General features: G+C 41.7%; 1 protein-coding gene across 1 annotated transcript; it reads left to right on the top strand.

Moving 5' to 3' along the window:
• Positions 1–54: 54 nt before the first annotated feature.
• Positions 55–15,731, top strand: LOC121395187 (oocyte zinc finger protein XlCOF6-like). Its single transcript, XM_041568135.1, is given in 7 exon segments — positions 55–386; positions 4,520–4,633; positions 6,709–6,822; positions 7,966–8,073; positions 11,633–11,745; positions 11,819–13,400; positions 13,403–15,731. Coding segments are annotated over 7 exon segments (2,310 nt in total). The 5' UTR covers positions 55–310; the 3' UTR covers positions 13,606–15,731.
• The last annotated feature ends 808 nt before the right edge of the window (positions 15,732–16,539 follow it).

Consider the following 16,539-nt stretch of genomic DNA (forward strand, 5'->3'; position numbering starts at 1 on the left):
GCTCAGTAAATCCTCCTCCTCCCTGTCACGTGTCTCCTGTGCCCTCCTCAATCACTCCTCTCCTTCCTGTGCGCTCAGTAAATGCTCCTCCTCCCTCTCACGTGTCTCCTGTGCCCTCCTCAATCACTCCTCTCCTTCCTGTGCGCTCAGTAAATCCTCCTCCCTCTCCCTTCAGGCATCTTTGTTCCTTCTCTCAAACCGTCCGACAATGTCATCCCCTCCCCCAGCGTTTCTCCGCCCTCCTCTGTTGTTAGTGAACAAGCTCAGCTGAGCACGCACATCCGGTTGTTTCAGGTTCCCACACAGACACATGGAAATATCTGAGATTAAATCAGAAGCTGAGACTGAGGAGCATTGGCGGGAGAGCTCAGCACTTACTGGTGTGGGTAAGTAGCCGGGGAGTTACAGGGAAATAGGCAGCCCGTGTAGTATCAGCGCCGGTTAATGTGTGGAACTCGCTGAACAGGAAGTGTTTCCGTGGGGAAGGGATACTGGGGGAACTCGAGGTAAGAACATAGAAATACAGGAACAGGAAGTGAAGGGATACTGGAGGAACGCGAGGTAAGACAATAGAAATACAGGAACAGGAAGTGTTACAGAAAGTCCAGATCAGCTGGGAGGGTGTATTTCTTATTCAGAGCGAGGGTGGGACGGTACATGTGATACTTATTATGACTCTATGTGCTGCATGCAGTGTATGGGACTGACTGTCATATGAACTGTAATGGAAGGCAAATGTCTTTATACTGGTCTGGGATGGACAGGAGCTGAGAAGGAATGAAATGCCACCATTAAATGCTTCATGTTTAGTATATTACAGAAGGGCGAATTCTCAGCAACTTTTCAATTGGTCTTCATTTATTTTTTATAATTTATGAATTATTTCCCTTCTTCTTCTGATTCTCCCAGCTTTGAAATGGGGGTCACTGACCCCACCTAAATAACAAATGCTCTTTAAGGCTACACATGTATTGTTACTTTTTATTTATTCTTCTATTCAGGCCTCTCCTATTCATATTCCAGCCTCTTATTCAAATCAGTGCATTGTTGCTAGGGGAATTTGGACCATAGCAACCAGATGACTGAAATTACAAACTGCAGAGCTGCTGAATAAAAAGCTAAATAAGTCAAAAACCACAAATAATAAAAAATGAAAACCATTTGCAAATTGTCTCAGAATATCCCTCTCTACATCCTACTAACGGTTAATTTAAAGGTGAACAACCCCTTTTAATTAAAATGTGCTGATCAATTTCATCTATTTGTCTTAATGAAAGCTGCCAACCTGCCTGGTACTGAGCTCCCAGCACATCCAGCTGCAAAACAGGCAGACTAGCGATTATAGCTGATACACCAGGAACTTCTGTCAAACAAGATGCGGGAACATTAGAGTCAGAGTGAATTTAGGGTTAAAGAATTAGGGGTTGTTGCACCCTCGGGCAGGTTATGCTGTTGCTCAACTTACATTGTTACACAGTTTATTTAGATTGAAAAAGTCCATAAAATTCAACCCGGGTGTGTGTGTGTGTGTGTATATATATATATTATACACACACTCGCTGATATATATAGGGATATGTATGTAGAGCCTGGGGGATGCCAAAATACCATGCAGCTGTGTGAATAGTTTGCTCCATTGGCCTTTGTGAGACTGACCAGCTTAGACTCATTACATTCAGTTGCCTAATTTAAAGGGGTGGTTGACCTTTAAGTTAACTTTTAGTATGTTCTAGAATGGCCAATTCTAAGCAACTTTTCGATTGGTCTTCATTAGTTATTTTTTTTTAAAGTTTATATTGAGTATTTGCCTTCTTCTTTTGACTTTTTCCATTTTTCAAATGGGGGTCACTGACCCATATAAAGAACAAATGCTCTGTAAGCCTACACATTTGTTACTTTGTATTCCTCATCCTTTTATTCAGGCCTCTCCTAATCATATTCCAGTCTCTCGTTCAAAGCAGTGCATAGTTGCTTGGGTGAATTGAGCCATAGCAACCAAATTGCCGAAATAGCAAACTGGAGATCTGCTGAATAAAAAGCTGAATAACTCAAAACCCACAAATAATGAAAACCAATTACAATTTTTTTCAGAATATCCCTCTTTGCATCATACTAACAGTTAATTTAAAGGGGAACAAACCCTTTTAAAGCCTAGTGAGTCAGTTGGAGTTGGAGAGACAGAGAGTGAGGAGGAATGAGATCTCAGAGAGTGTCACACTATTATTTAATGTCCATGAGAAGCACCGGCACAGTTTATTGTTGCAGTTCAGCACAAATGAAAGTAACTGCTGCCAGTGTTGTTGTGACTCTTGCCAAGTTTCATTTGTTGCTTCTTGTAGATACGGAGGCTGTCAGGTAGAAAATCCTTCTCACCTTACTGAGTGGCTGGAGTCACACACCAAATTGAGCAGGTGGATTGGCATGGGCAGGGCTGCTGTAGATACTGCTTTGCATATTACTGAGCATTTTAGTGACGAGATGAGAAGGAAACACTGGGGAAGCAGTTATCCCTCTGTTTCATTGCTTTAATTTCTGTAATTAGACTCCTTCCAGCTCCAGCCAGTCCATGTACTGTATATACTCGAGTATAAGCCGTCCCGAGTATAAGCCGAGGACCTCATTTTACCTCCAAAAACTGGGAAAGCTTATTGACTCGAGTATAAATAATGCAGTTGGTTGTGGAACAAACCCAAGGCAGCAAGTTGACTGCAATACTCTTTATTGGGAGGTAGAGTTACACAACATGTTTCGGGCGGAGCCCTTTGTCAAGTGTAACATGTTGTGTAACTCTACCTCCCAATAAAGAGTATTGCAGTCAACTTGCTGCCTTGGGTTTGTTCCACAACCGTCTGCATTATTGATACATTTATTTGGGATATCGAACACAGGATAACCCGTGGAATTAAACCAACAAAGACTTTTGGTGAGCCGCACCCATTCCTTTATTTGACTCGAGTATAAGCCTAGGGTGAGAAATGCAGCAGCTTCTGGTAAGTTTCAATCAAAAAATTGAGGGTTTCTGCTCCCATTGGAGGTGCCGGCGTCTCGTTTTTGGATGCTGGCAACCATTCTTGGACGCCAGCGAATATTCTTGGAGACTATTCTTGGATGCCAGCGACTATTCTTAGACGCCGGCGACTATTCTTAGACGCCGGAGACTATTTTTGCGCTTGACCCGAGTATAAGCCGAGGTAGAGTTTTCCAGCATATTTTGGGGGCTGAAAAACTCGGCTTATACTCGAGTATATACGGTAAGTGCAATGTATATAGACCAATATGTCTCCACTCACACCCCCTTTCCAAAGTGGCAGTTTCCAAGTTGTTAATCAAAGGCATGTTGGGAATTGTAGTTTTCCTATATATATATAATCTGGGCAGATCCTATAACAGCTTTCTGTTGTAAAAGCAGCACATTGAGAATATGTGTTTATAAAAAGATTTTCTACTTCATGCAGAATTTCATATCTCCATTTCATATAAAACTTTAGGGCATGATCAGAAAGGCATTTATCCAGCACCTTCATCACTAGAGGAACCTCGTGGGTGTGGTTAGGAAAACGTACTTTGTCACATGACTCTTCATACTTTTTCATGCTTGCTGCCTGCTCCTGCTCTAAATATGCGTAGACAGGTCTGTAAACAAGTGGGACACATAAGTGTTGGTAGTTAAGCTCAGCCTGGCTGGTATAATGCAGGGGTGGTGGTAGATCAGTATATGGGCTGGGGCTCTGTTATTGGGTGCGCAGAAGCAAAGAGAGAGACATCCAGCACTTGTGTCCATATATAGGGCTGCCATCAGGGAAACAAAAGGGACTTTGGATTGTCATTGGCCCTAATTTCCTATGAAAAGGGCAGTTAGAGTTTGGGAACTGAAGATCATTAGGGATCACTGGCACAGACGCTTGGAAAATGGTAATTAAAGCAACCCTGGCCATGTTGAAGTCCACATTTTCCTAACAATGTTGCTGCCATTCTGTAGTTCTTTGATCCTTTTCCCAACCTATGGGTATAATATGGTGCTCCAGTATAGGTATCTAGTAGCAGTCCATATACATGAATGAGGAAGGAGTCCATTCTATGATTATAGCAATATAATGGAAAACAGGGGCCTCTAATTAAGCCATATAAGGAAGCTCCAATAAGAAGATACAGTCAGAGTTGAGCTGAACTGCAACAGGCAATAGGGTTTCTTTTATTGTGAGCATCCCCCATTGATATACACTTTTCTTGGAACCAAGAAAAATATATGGTGGCATGTTTATTCTATTGTGTCCCTGTTCTGAGAGTATTTCTTATGTTGTAATGAAGCCCAAGATGTACCACACTAGTAGCAACATGTCCTCCACTTCTACTGTCATGGTCCAAGCTCAGTATAAGGTTTGGGGTGGAACCCATGTGCTCAACTAGTTACACCAAAAGAGCAGAATGAACAAAACTATTGGCAAGTGGTTTATGAGTGGTGGCTATCACATGTGTGGACCTCATAGCCAACTTCATGATGTGTGTTCCTTGCTGTCAGGTTCTCCAGAGATGAAAACAAGGAGGTTAGAGGGGAAATGGGAGAATAAAGAGCCGGACACTGAGGATCCTCTGGACACAATAAAGAGAGAAATGGATTCTGATCCTTTAGAGGGTGAGTAACATTTGTGTAGGACACATCAACTATTTACACACAACAACTCAACTGCACTGGAGGGACAAGAAAAGCTAAATGAAAATCAGATCCTCCTCTTTTTAGACATGAGCTCATTCAGTTTGACTTGTGTAGAAAAGCTGCATAAATGTATGAACTTCCAGGAATAAATATGGATCTATTTTTTATATAAACAGATTGCTCAGAGGGTGAGTAACGTTTGTGTAGGACACAGACCATCTGATTACACAGAGCTCAACTTCATTAGAGGGATAACAAGTCACTGGAAATGGAAAACAGACCCCTCTCTTTTTTTGACATAAGCCCATTTAGTTTGACCTGTAGAAAAGGTGCATGAACACCATGTGAACTTATAAATATGTGTGTGAGTCTAAGGAGAGGGAGTACTAGAGAAAGATTCTTTGTCTGCTAAATGGTCTATTGCGGAATTACCTGGAAGGATTACAGCTAGTATTGGTAACTGGCCACGCACTTTTAGAATTGCTTCACACCATGGGGTGAATCACTAAAATCCGAAGTTGCGCTCAGGGATAGCGTAAGGTTGCGGAGTTGCGCTAGCGTTGATTCGCTATATAAAGCAAAGTTACGCTAGCGAAGGCTAATTTGCATACGGCGCGAAATTCAAATTTCAATGGAGGAATACGTATCAGCACTACAAATGCCTAGAAAACCTTCAAATCAGCAAATAAAAATGTTATTTTGCCCTACACATGTGCCCACTGTCTAGGTAAGTTGCCATGAGTCAGGAAATGTAGGGGGGAGGAAGGGGAGCCCCAAAAAAATTTCGATCTTTTTCAGCCATCATGTAGAAAACACGCCAGCGTTTTTTTGGGACTTAGAAAAAAAATTGACTTTTTTTTTAAACAATCCCTATCTACTCTATTGCGCTTCGCCAGGTCTGAGGTGACGAAGGAAGTCTAGCGTAAAAGGTAGCGTTCAGTACACTGCGCAAGTTAGTGAATTTGCGTAGTTTCGTCGCTAGCGAAAATTCGCCAGGCGTAAGGTTGCGAAGTAACACTAGCGAAACTACGCCAGCGTTCGTTAGTGAATTTGCGCAGTAGCGAAAATGCCAAACGCTAGCGAATTAACGCTAGCGTTCGGCGCTTCGCGGCTTAGTGAATTTGCCCCCATGACTGATACATACCCCAGATTGATGAGCTGGTATATGGGTCTCCCACTCTTTGCCTTTAAGGTACAACAAAGGCCTGGGAAGGAAAAGCAAAATTTACCAGACAAGGGTTGGAGAGTTGGGGTTCAACCATGGGAAGCCAAACTGGGGAGGAATGTAGCCAAGTGAGGAGCTACAGACTAGTTGTGTGTGAGTAGCCTGAGTTGTCTACTCAGTAGCCCATAAAGCCCTCACTGCCAGTCTCACTGTTGGAGACAACTGTTTGCTGAAAAAAAACTGCCATTGTCTTGTCTATGTTGTTACTGGCTGAAATGGCCACAGTCATGGGGTCGGCTTCCTCTGTAGTTACATGAAAATGTAATGTAATAATATAAAGTTTCAACATACTGAAATAGGGAACTTTCTACATGTAAAACATACTTTGTCACATGACTTTTCATCATTGTTCTTGCTCACTGCTTGTATCTGCTCCAAATAGTCTTAAACAGGTCTGTAAATGAGTGGGACTGATAAGTGTTAGTGGTTAAGCTCAGTCTGGCTAGTAGCATGGCAACATGCAGGGGTGGCAAGTAGATCATCATATGGGCTCTGGCTCTATTATTGGGGGTGCAGAAGCAAAGAGGGGCATCCAGCACTGGTGTCCATATGTAGGGCTGCCATCAGGGTAACAAAAAGGACTATGGGCTCCTATTGGCCTATAAAAGGGACTGATGTCCTCATTTTCCTATAGTATTTCTTATTTTAATGAACCACTGAAGCCAAAGATGTACCTCTCTAGTAGCCACATGTCCATGGTAACAGGTCTGAAGTGGAACCCATGTGCTCATCTAGTTATGTCAAAATGAACAAAAATATTGGCATATATATCGCATGTGTGGACCTCATAGCCAACTTCATGGTGTGGGTTTGTGTTCCTTGCTGTCAGGTTCTCCAGAGATGGAAACAAGGAGGTTAGAGGGGAAATGGGAGAATGAAGAGCCGGACACTGAGGATCCTCTGGACACAATAAAGAGGGAAATGGATTCTGATCCTTTAGAGGGTGAGTAACGTTTGTGTAGGACACATCAACTGTTTACACACAACAACTCAACTGCACTGGAGGGACAAGAAGAGCTAAATGAAAATCAGACCCTCCTCTTTTTAGACATGAGCTCATTCAGTTTGACTTGTGTAGAAAAGCTGCATAAATGTATGAACTTCCAGGAATAAATATGGATCTATTTTTTTATATAAACAGATTGCTCAGATTGAAAGGATACCATGTTACTCATAAGAAACCTTTGCCAACTCCTCTTTACAGCAATCTCTCCCTTAAAGGAGAAGGAAAGCCCCAGGGCGCAAAACCCCTCCCCTGTGTTGCCCCCCCTCCCTCCTCCCCCCTGGCCTACCTGTCCCCCTGGGCAAATGCCCCTAACTTGTTACTCACCCCTCTGCGCAGGTCCTGTCCACGGAGTTCACAGTCGCCATCTTATCCCACGCGTGTCTTCTTCCTGCTCTGACCGGCGTCTTCTGGCGCATGCGCAGTAGGAACAGGTACCGGTACAGCTCTACTGCGCATGCGCCGAATGTCACAAAGTTTTCCGATTTCACTTCGCGACATTCGGCGCATGCGCAGTAGAGCTGTACCGGTACCTGTTCCTACTGCGCATGCGCCAGAAGACGCCGGTCAGAGCAGGGAGAAGACGCGTGTAGGAGAAGATGGCGACTGTGAACTCCGTGGACAGGACCTGCGCAGAGGGGTGAGTAACAAGTTAGGGGCATTTGCCCAGGGGGACAGGTAGGCCAGGAGGGAGGGGGGGCAACACAGGGGAGGGGGGGAGGGGTTTTGCACCCTGGGGCTTTCCTTCTCCTTTAACTTGTTCCACTTTAATGTGATAGAGGGGTCACATCAAAGTGTGAGCCTATAGAGGGGGTATATATATATATATATATATATATATATATATATATATATATATATATATATACACACACACACACCAGTTGCACCATGTCCTCCAGTTCTACTGTCATGGTCCAACCTGACTAGAACAGGTTTTGAGTTAAACCCAAGTGCACATCAAGTTACACCAAAAGAGCAGAATGAACAAAAAGATAGCCACCACTCATATAACTTGTGTCAATCACATGTGTGGGCCTCATAGCCAACTTCATATTGTAAGTTTGTGTTCCTTGCCGACAGGTTCTTCCGAGATGGAACCAACGTGGGTAAAAGTGAAGAGTAAAGAGTCAGACACTGAAGATTCTCTGATCACAATAAAGATAGAAATGGATTCTGATTCCTTAGAGGGTGAGTAATGTTTCTGTAGGACACAGACCATCTGGTTACACACAGCTCACTTTTATTAAACGGACAATGATAACATTTGACATGATCTCTTCAGTTGGGGGTGTAAAGCAGCATAAATATCTGAACTTCCAGGAATAAGACTTTCTATACTTGCTGGACCTACCTCTGTCCAGACCCTTCAGCACACAACCTCCTCCAGCAGGTGGGGAGCAAAAGATTGAGAATGTGCGGTGGATTCAGTTTTATATACAGTATTAGGGAAATATTTGCTGTATTTTTTGTCTTTAAGATGTTTTGCAAGTCATCCAACCGGCTTTTTCATTTAAAAAAGACTTGTACAAGATCTTTCTGGAGTTTATTAAAAATAATAAACACCTCATCCTGGTCTACTTTAAACCCAGCAACTATTTTACCCAAAAAACAAACAAAAGTAAATCATAAGAAGAGTAACGTGGTGTATGCAGTGCAGTGAGGAGAGCTCTGACTTGTTTATGGGAGAAAATGATGCTTGACAAAGGGGTTACGCCCCGAAACGTTGCATCCGCAATAAATGAGCAAGGGGTTTCCCTGCTAGAAGCAACCCATGCTGTGCTGGTGATTTATTCGCTTTTTAGAAAAGCAATGAGTACACCCAGGTATGTTGCAGCACAGAAGAGCCAGCTCCTCTGATCAGGACTCGTGCTTGAAGACTTTAGGTTCACATTGGTGTGACATCTGTTGTCTGCCACATACAATGCTTTTAAAGGAGAAGGAAAGCTACCAACAAAGTTTACTGCCAATAGATTAGCCACATAAGCCACACCCATTGGTTCATCCACTTTAAAGCAAAGCCATTTTGCTGTTTCCTTTTTGGTATTTCCTACTAATGCCCAGTTTTTTACGTATGTGACTTGTGGGGACCCCAAAATGAAAATTTTGCATATGACTTTTCTTGCTGCCAATTCAGCTACTGCAAACACAGCACATTGCCTGTGTATTGTGTATCGTAACAACCCCATCATATTCTGTATAACCCAAGATTATTTTTATATATATATATATATATATATTTCACAGAAATAAGGAAGTTTCCAATTCCAGCACTGCCTTCAGGAGCTCTCTGACCCCATGCTACTTCTGCTAAACAGATTATGCCGATTGAAGCAATATTCCAGGGTACTTAACTCCAGGAACATCTTCCTACAAGTCATTCTGAATTGACTTATTACAGTAGATATTTACTGGATTTGCTCACATCTAGCAACCAATCAGATGTTTTTTTCTACACAGCTAACACAGTTCGTTGGTTGCTATGGGTTACTAGATCAGTAGAAAACCTAGGACCAATTGATACATTACTGTAACCGTTTTTTCATGTAGTAAAGAAAATGTTAAACTTTCTGACCCCCAACCATACCTACATTCCAAAAGAACATGTCTAGACCTACAAATTTGGCTGATGCACTTATAAAAGTTCAGAAAGTTGATGTTGGAGGATGGGCTGAAATTAATTTTATTGGCAACCTCCCATAAAAATAATCATTCAGATAAGTCAAAGAATGTGAGGATGAACAAAGACACCAATATTCATGAACCCATATTTTTCATGGATTACATGCAGATACAGCCTTCTGATGCTGATATAAGATTTAGAGGACATGTAGCCCCAACTGGTCTAGGCAAACCAATGTCATAACCAGTTTAGGGATAACATTTACAGATGCCTCAAAAAGCATCTAGAGAAGGCAATGCATGCACTTGTCTTGGGTTGGAGAAAGGTTTTGAAATTTCCTCTCTAATTTTTCTCTAAATTTGTATTCCTTTTGATATCTGGCTGGCCTAAAATCAGATGCAATGAGGACTGCTCAGGACAGTGAAACCAAATATATATCTGGTAAAGTGAAGCCATGATTTAATGTCCAATAAATTCAAGGCCACTACCCGTGTAGGGGGTTAGATATATATGTGACTGGTTTGCTATTGTTCCTGTCAAGAAGTGGATTTCTTGTAACATAGTAAATTAGGTTGGAAAAAAAGACACACATCCATCAAGTTAAAAATTAATTCCATATATAACCTGCTCCATCTGGAGCATATCCAATTTGCCTCAGAGGGGGAAAAATTCCTTCCTGACTCTAAAATGGCATCAGACTAGTTCCTGGATCAACTCGTATGTTAATGGTTGAAAGAGCTACATCAGCCCAAGAATGTATATAGTGGGCTGCTGAGTGGCAGGGTTAGGGTAATTTCCAGTGCCAGACATATAAAATCATGTCTGGATCTTAACAGCTGAGTAGCAATCCACAGTTCACCAGAGCCACATTTAAACTCTCTTAATACACCTACTGTGGGTCCTTTTCCAACCTGTTTATGCTTACTCCTGGTTTTCCTCTTGTGGATTCATATCACTCCTTCACCAGTTAGTTCTCCGTTAGCTGCTGAGGGTATACTGTACGGGGAGCTGTAAGGAAGTCCCATTCCAGCAGTTGAGTTTCAAGAACTTTCTACTGGGGAGGTCTGATTTAGAGACTTTATCTCAACAGACCATTGTTCTCACATGACCTGTTCAGGAACTTCAAGGAGACTACAGAACCATTCAGTCCAGACTTCAAGACTTTCCTCATACTCATCAGCCTGTACATCCAACATCCAATTCAGATGCAGCCCCACCAGCCTTTTCTACTGTACTTCCTGAACCTCCGGTACTCCTGCCTCAACATTTTGTAGGGGACCACAAACCGTTTTTTTGCTAACGTGAATGGTTGCAGATTGCAATTGTTCTTAAAACCTTGAACTAATGCTGAGGAGAAGACATTCCTCTTGGAGAATGTTAGTCTTGGGCTCACTCTTGTTAGAAATGAACAGTCCTCTTCTGAGTGACAGTGTTTAATATAAGCCACTGCTTTTCTTTATGATGACCCTCAACAGCCTCCCAATTGAGGTCTATCCTGCAGAATTTTGGAAGTGGATACTTGTTTGAATGAACCTACCCTCAGATATAGGTATTGCTTTAGTCTTTCTGAATACTGGAAAGAGAACTGGCTATAGTTGGGGGGCTGACTCTTGAAGAACCTTTTTCAGCAATTTAAATTGACTTTTGTTTAAGAGACAGCAATTCTGATAGACTTGCTTTTCAAGCTTCTTTGTCACACTCAAAGCTCTTCCACCAGTTTATCCTCCCTTTGATGAGCATGATCCTGTGCAGCTCAGGTTGGTTCAGCTAAGCTGAAGCCCAGGGGAACCTTTACAGAAAGGCTGTTGTAACCTTTGCTTTAATAAGACTCTGCTGATCATCATCAAAACCTGCCCAGTTCATCCAGATGGTAAACCTGTTCCTTGTAAGGTTCAGGACATGATTAAGTTAAATTTTTTTCTAAAGCCCAGCTTTCCATTTCATGACAGTGGGGAAGAATGTATGTGTTAGTAGCAGCAATCGTTGTTTCTGGTGCTCTCAACCAGGTAGAACACTTGTGCAAGGGCAACTTGTGTTTAATAAACTGGCCCTGGTCTTCTTCCATTTTATTTATGAAAATAACTATAATCTCGGCCTGGTTGCATTGATCTATTTTCTATTTTTTAGGTAACTGCTCAACAGACACAGAAGAAGAAGAGGAAATTCACAATCTAGCAGGCAATGGTCTCTCCTATCTCCTATCTGAAGCCAACGGGCCATCACACCCAAACAACCAGATGGTGAGTGAAACGATATCAATGCATTCAGCGGGGGCAGAACTTTAGTACTAAAATACTTCTGTCTTCTCATCAGCTGATCCACCAGACAGTGAACACAGATTCATCAAAGAATTCACACACAGACCCTGGAGAACATAGTTTTGCCTCTGGCAAGAAAGTCTATAAAGGGAAAAACACCTTCACAGAGTCTGAAAATCTGTCACAGCAGAAATTCCAAAGAGAAAAGAAAGCCTTTGTTTGCAGAGAATGTGGCAAAGAATTCCCACAAAAAAGCAACCTTCTGCGACACTATAGAACCCACACAGGAGAGAAACCTTTCTCTTGTTCAGAATGTGGGAAAGAATTCTCTGATAAATGCACCCTTCTCAGGCACCATAGAACCCACACAGGGGAGAAACCTTACAATTGTACAGAATGTGGGAGAGAATTCTCTCACAAGAGCCAACTTTGCAGACACCAGCGAATCCACACAGGAGAGAAACCTTACTCTTGTACAGAATGTGGAAAGGGATTTTCCCAAAAAAACACTCTTTACAGACACACGAGAATCCACTCTGGAGAGAAATTTTTCTCTTGTTCAGAATGTGGAAAGCTATTTTCTCAGAAAAGCGCCCTTTACTTACACCAGAAAACCCATATAGAAGAGAAACTGTTCTCTTGTACACAATGTGGGAAAGAATTTTCTCAAAAAAGCTCCCTTGACTCGCACCAGAAAATCCACACTGGAGACAAACCTTTCTCTTGTACACAATGTGGGAAAGAATTTTCTCAAAAAAGCTCCCTTGACTCGCACCAGAAAAGCCACACAGGGGAGAAACCTTTCTGTTGTACAGAATGTGGGAAGGGATTCTCTACTAAAAGATACCTTTGCCTACACCAGAGAACCCACACGGGAGAGAAATATGCCTCTTGTGCAGAATGTGGGAAAGGATTCTCACGGAAAGCTTATCTTGTCTTACACCAGAGAATCCACACAGGGGAGAAACTTTTCTCTTGTACACATTGTGGAAAGGAATTTTCTCAAAAGTCTCACCTTTCCTTACACGAGAGAACCCACACAGGGGAGAAACCTTACATTTGTACAGAATGTGGTAAACAATTCTGTCAAAAAAGCTCCCTTGCCTTACACCAGAGACTCCACACAGGAGAGAAACCTTTCTTTTGTACAGAATGTGGGAAGGAATTTCCTCAAAAACGCTACCTTGACTCACACCAGAAAATCCACACAGGGGAGAAACCTTACACTTGTACAGAATGTGGGAAGGGATTCTCTACTAAAAGATACCTTTGCAGACACCTGAGAACCCACACAGGAGAGAAATATGCCTCTTGTGCAGAATGTGGGAAAGGATTCTCACGGAAAGCTTATCTTGTCTTACACCAGAGAATCCACACAGGGGAGAAACTTTTCTCTTGTACATATTGTGGAAAGGAATTTTCTCAAAAGTCTTACCTTTCTGTACACGAGAGAACCCACACAGGGGAGAAACCTTACACTTGTACAGAATGTGGCAAACAATTCTCTCAGAAATGCATTCTTGTCACACACCAGAAAATCCACACAGAAGAGAAAACTTTCTCTTGTACAGAATGTGGGAAGAGATTTCCTCAAAAACGCTACCTTGTCTCACACCAAAGAACCCACACCAGGGAGAAACGTTCACATGTACTGAATGCGGTAAAGCATTTTTGCACCAAATAAGCCTTAAGAAACATTATAAAATCCACAAAGATGAGAAAATGTTCACTTCTGCAGAACGTGGGGAAGAATTCTTTCTACAGAACCATCTTTCCGCACACCACGAAATCCACAGAAATGTTGACATAGTGCATGAAATGTTGCCTAATAATCAGATTTAAGTTCATTTTAGATCAGGTTTCTCATGGTGGGACTGGCAAGTAAAACTCCCCTCTCCATCTGTCACTACTTCCCATGGGTCTATGCACTAGTTAAAGCCCAAGCAATGGAGACCAATGGACCTCAACTGTCACAACGCTTGCTTTGGTGATTTGTAGCACTATAGAGACAGTATTTGGGGTGCCTTTTCCAAATGCCCTCACCAGTAAACCTCTGAACTATAACTCTCAAGATACGCTTTGATCATTCATCCTGGCTGTTCTAGGATAACATTCTACAAGAATAGTAGAATAATATTGAAGTTGTTGTTTCCATGGTAAACAAATATTCATGGCACAATAACAAAATGCATATTACTCATACCACAGATGTCTGCCCCAAGTGCATCAGGATTCACAGTTTGCTCCAAGGAATATCATCGTCTATCCCTGAACTGCAGTCCCTACGGATTGGTGGATGTCACTGGGGGAACAACCCCAAACTACAATCTCTTTGTTGGAGCACAAAACTGCTCTTACCAGCTCATACTGTATTTCTTACACTCATGTAGTGAGATATAACTAGAGTTGGCTGCCCTTAACTGAAGCCCTTATTCATAGAGTTCCTTTGTTCACTGAGTGGGTAAACAGGCAAAACTACCTATACTGCTTCCCAATAATTTAGGGTGGCTTCAAGCATTGACGTTATCTTGGAAAAACTATGGAAAAACTGCCCCATTTGCCATTCGCCTCAATTAGTTTGCACAGTAACGGATCTATAGTTATGAGCACATGACTTGCCTTTGAGCTGAATGGCAGTGCATCTGTAGAGCTCTGTGCTCCACACCCAGATCCAGCGATGGGGAAAAGGAAGGAAAGAATAACGGGGAAAAAGCAATCCATGGCACAAACCAAGCTAAAACTGCTTTTCTTTAAAAAGAAAACCAACCTTGTGCAATCCAAGATGGCGGCCTGTAAAATAGGAAACCTGCTTCCCAAATACGAGAATATTTTAACATTGTAGAGATCAAACAAATTCATGAATTATTCACATTATTAAATATGCCCCATGTCACAGCTAGTGGTCGAAATGGTTTGCTATTACGTGACTTGGGCTTATCTGAAAGCAGTTCTGTTGTGTAGTGCTGGATCTTTCTGAATGCTCAGAATGGGGCACAGTGACCTGAGATGGCGCCTACACACCAATATTAAAAAATAAATGTATAATAGATAAAGTAATGTAGAAATAAATACAATACTATAAAAATTATAACAGATTCCTTTTAATTCTGTATTTTAAGTAGGAATGCACAGAATACAAAATTCAGTTAGGGACTTGTCCAAAACATAATCTTTTTATTGGCAGGATTCAAATGCCGCCAGATCCAAGTGCCTGGCTAAACTGAATCCAGACATTTAAAATCATGTGACTTCAAGCCACATGGAAAACTATACCTTCAGCATGAATACCTGGCCAACAGATTACCATATAATTTATATAATAATAATAATAAGTGGCCTATTATATATATATATATATATATACATATATATATATATATATACCAGTAAATCTTGCTTTATTACATCATTTACCTTGAGCCACCATTTTGTGATGGTCTGTGTGTTGCTTCAGAGGTCACCTGACAGGAAGTGATGCAGCTCTAACTGTAACAGGAAGAAGTATGGGAGTAAAAGGAAGAACTTTCAGAACCATTCATTGGCTCATGTGACCTAGCATGTGTATGTGCGCCCTTGGTGTGTTTGTCTGCACTGTGAATTGTACAATGCCAAGGGGTGTCCCTTAATATTAAAATGACAGTTTTCTATTCAGGATTAACTGGCATATTCTACTAGAAAAGTAGATTTTTATAAAAAATGCTGTGTTTAGATCAAGCAGTGTTTTGAATATGGGCTGTTTTATACAATATATTTTCATGGAGACCTATATTATTCAGGGTATAGTTTACCTATATTGCACCCCCCTGTATGCTACACGTGTGTATCTACCCCCCTTCATTAATATTATATATATCCCACTTATTCATATACAACTTGGAATTTGGAAATTTGAATTCTGTACAAGGTTATACTTAGAGTTACTTTTTCTGTATATATATTATATAATAAAGATGACTGATGGTACAGTTCTCCAATGTGATTGGCTTATATTCCTTTAAATAGTTTGTCTATACTGCTGGTGATTTAGCCTTTTATTCAAGGGGAAGCGAAGCTTGCTGCACTGCTCAACCAAACTTTACTGTTGCTGGACTACAAATCCCAGAATAACGGATGAAGTTGGAGGCAGGCTTACAGCTGAAATCCAACAACATCAGGGTTGTATTCTTAAAGTGATATTGTGCAATAAATCAAAATTTTCTCCAAATCTCCACAGCCAGGTTGGAATTATTACACAAAGTGAGATGATGGGAAAAGCTTCAGTTACAAAGCCGGGGGCTTAATGCAAAGTAGTAAATATGATTTAACATTCAAAATATTATCAATACAATAATGAGAATTGACAAAAAGTCTCACTAAAGAATGGAACCTGGTGTAATTGAACTGAATCTGTTTCTAAAAAAACTCCTTCACTCTCCACAACCTTATCTGTGCAACTCCCGGATCCCACATTCCAGTATAATCACATGATCTGGTTTAAGGACACATCGGAGGTTATAATGACAATCAGACCCTGTGCTGCAGGAGAAACAAGGTGGCCATACACGTGCCGATAAAAGCTGGAGACAGACCGTGTCTGCAGCTTATTGGCTCGTGTATTGGGCCCCCCGACGGGCTTCACCGATCGAGATCTGGCCGAAAGTCGGCCAGATATCGATCGGATGGGACAACAAATCCCGTCGGATTGCGGCCGCATCTATTCGTTGATGCGGTCCCGAAATCCGACCGTTTGGCATCGTTAGGATCTGATCGTTGGGCCCTAGGGCCCACGATTGGATC

This window comes from Xenopus laevis, chromosome 6S, assembly GCF_017654675.1.
Source record: "Xenopus laevis strain J_2021 chromosome 6S, Xenopus_laevis_v10.1, whole genome shotgun sequence".
In the NCBI taxonomy this organism is placed as follows: domain Eukaryota; kingdom Metazoa; phylum Chordata; class Amphibia; order Anura; family Pipidae; genus Xenopus; species Xenopus laevis.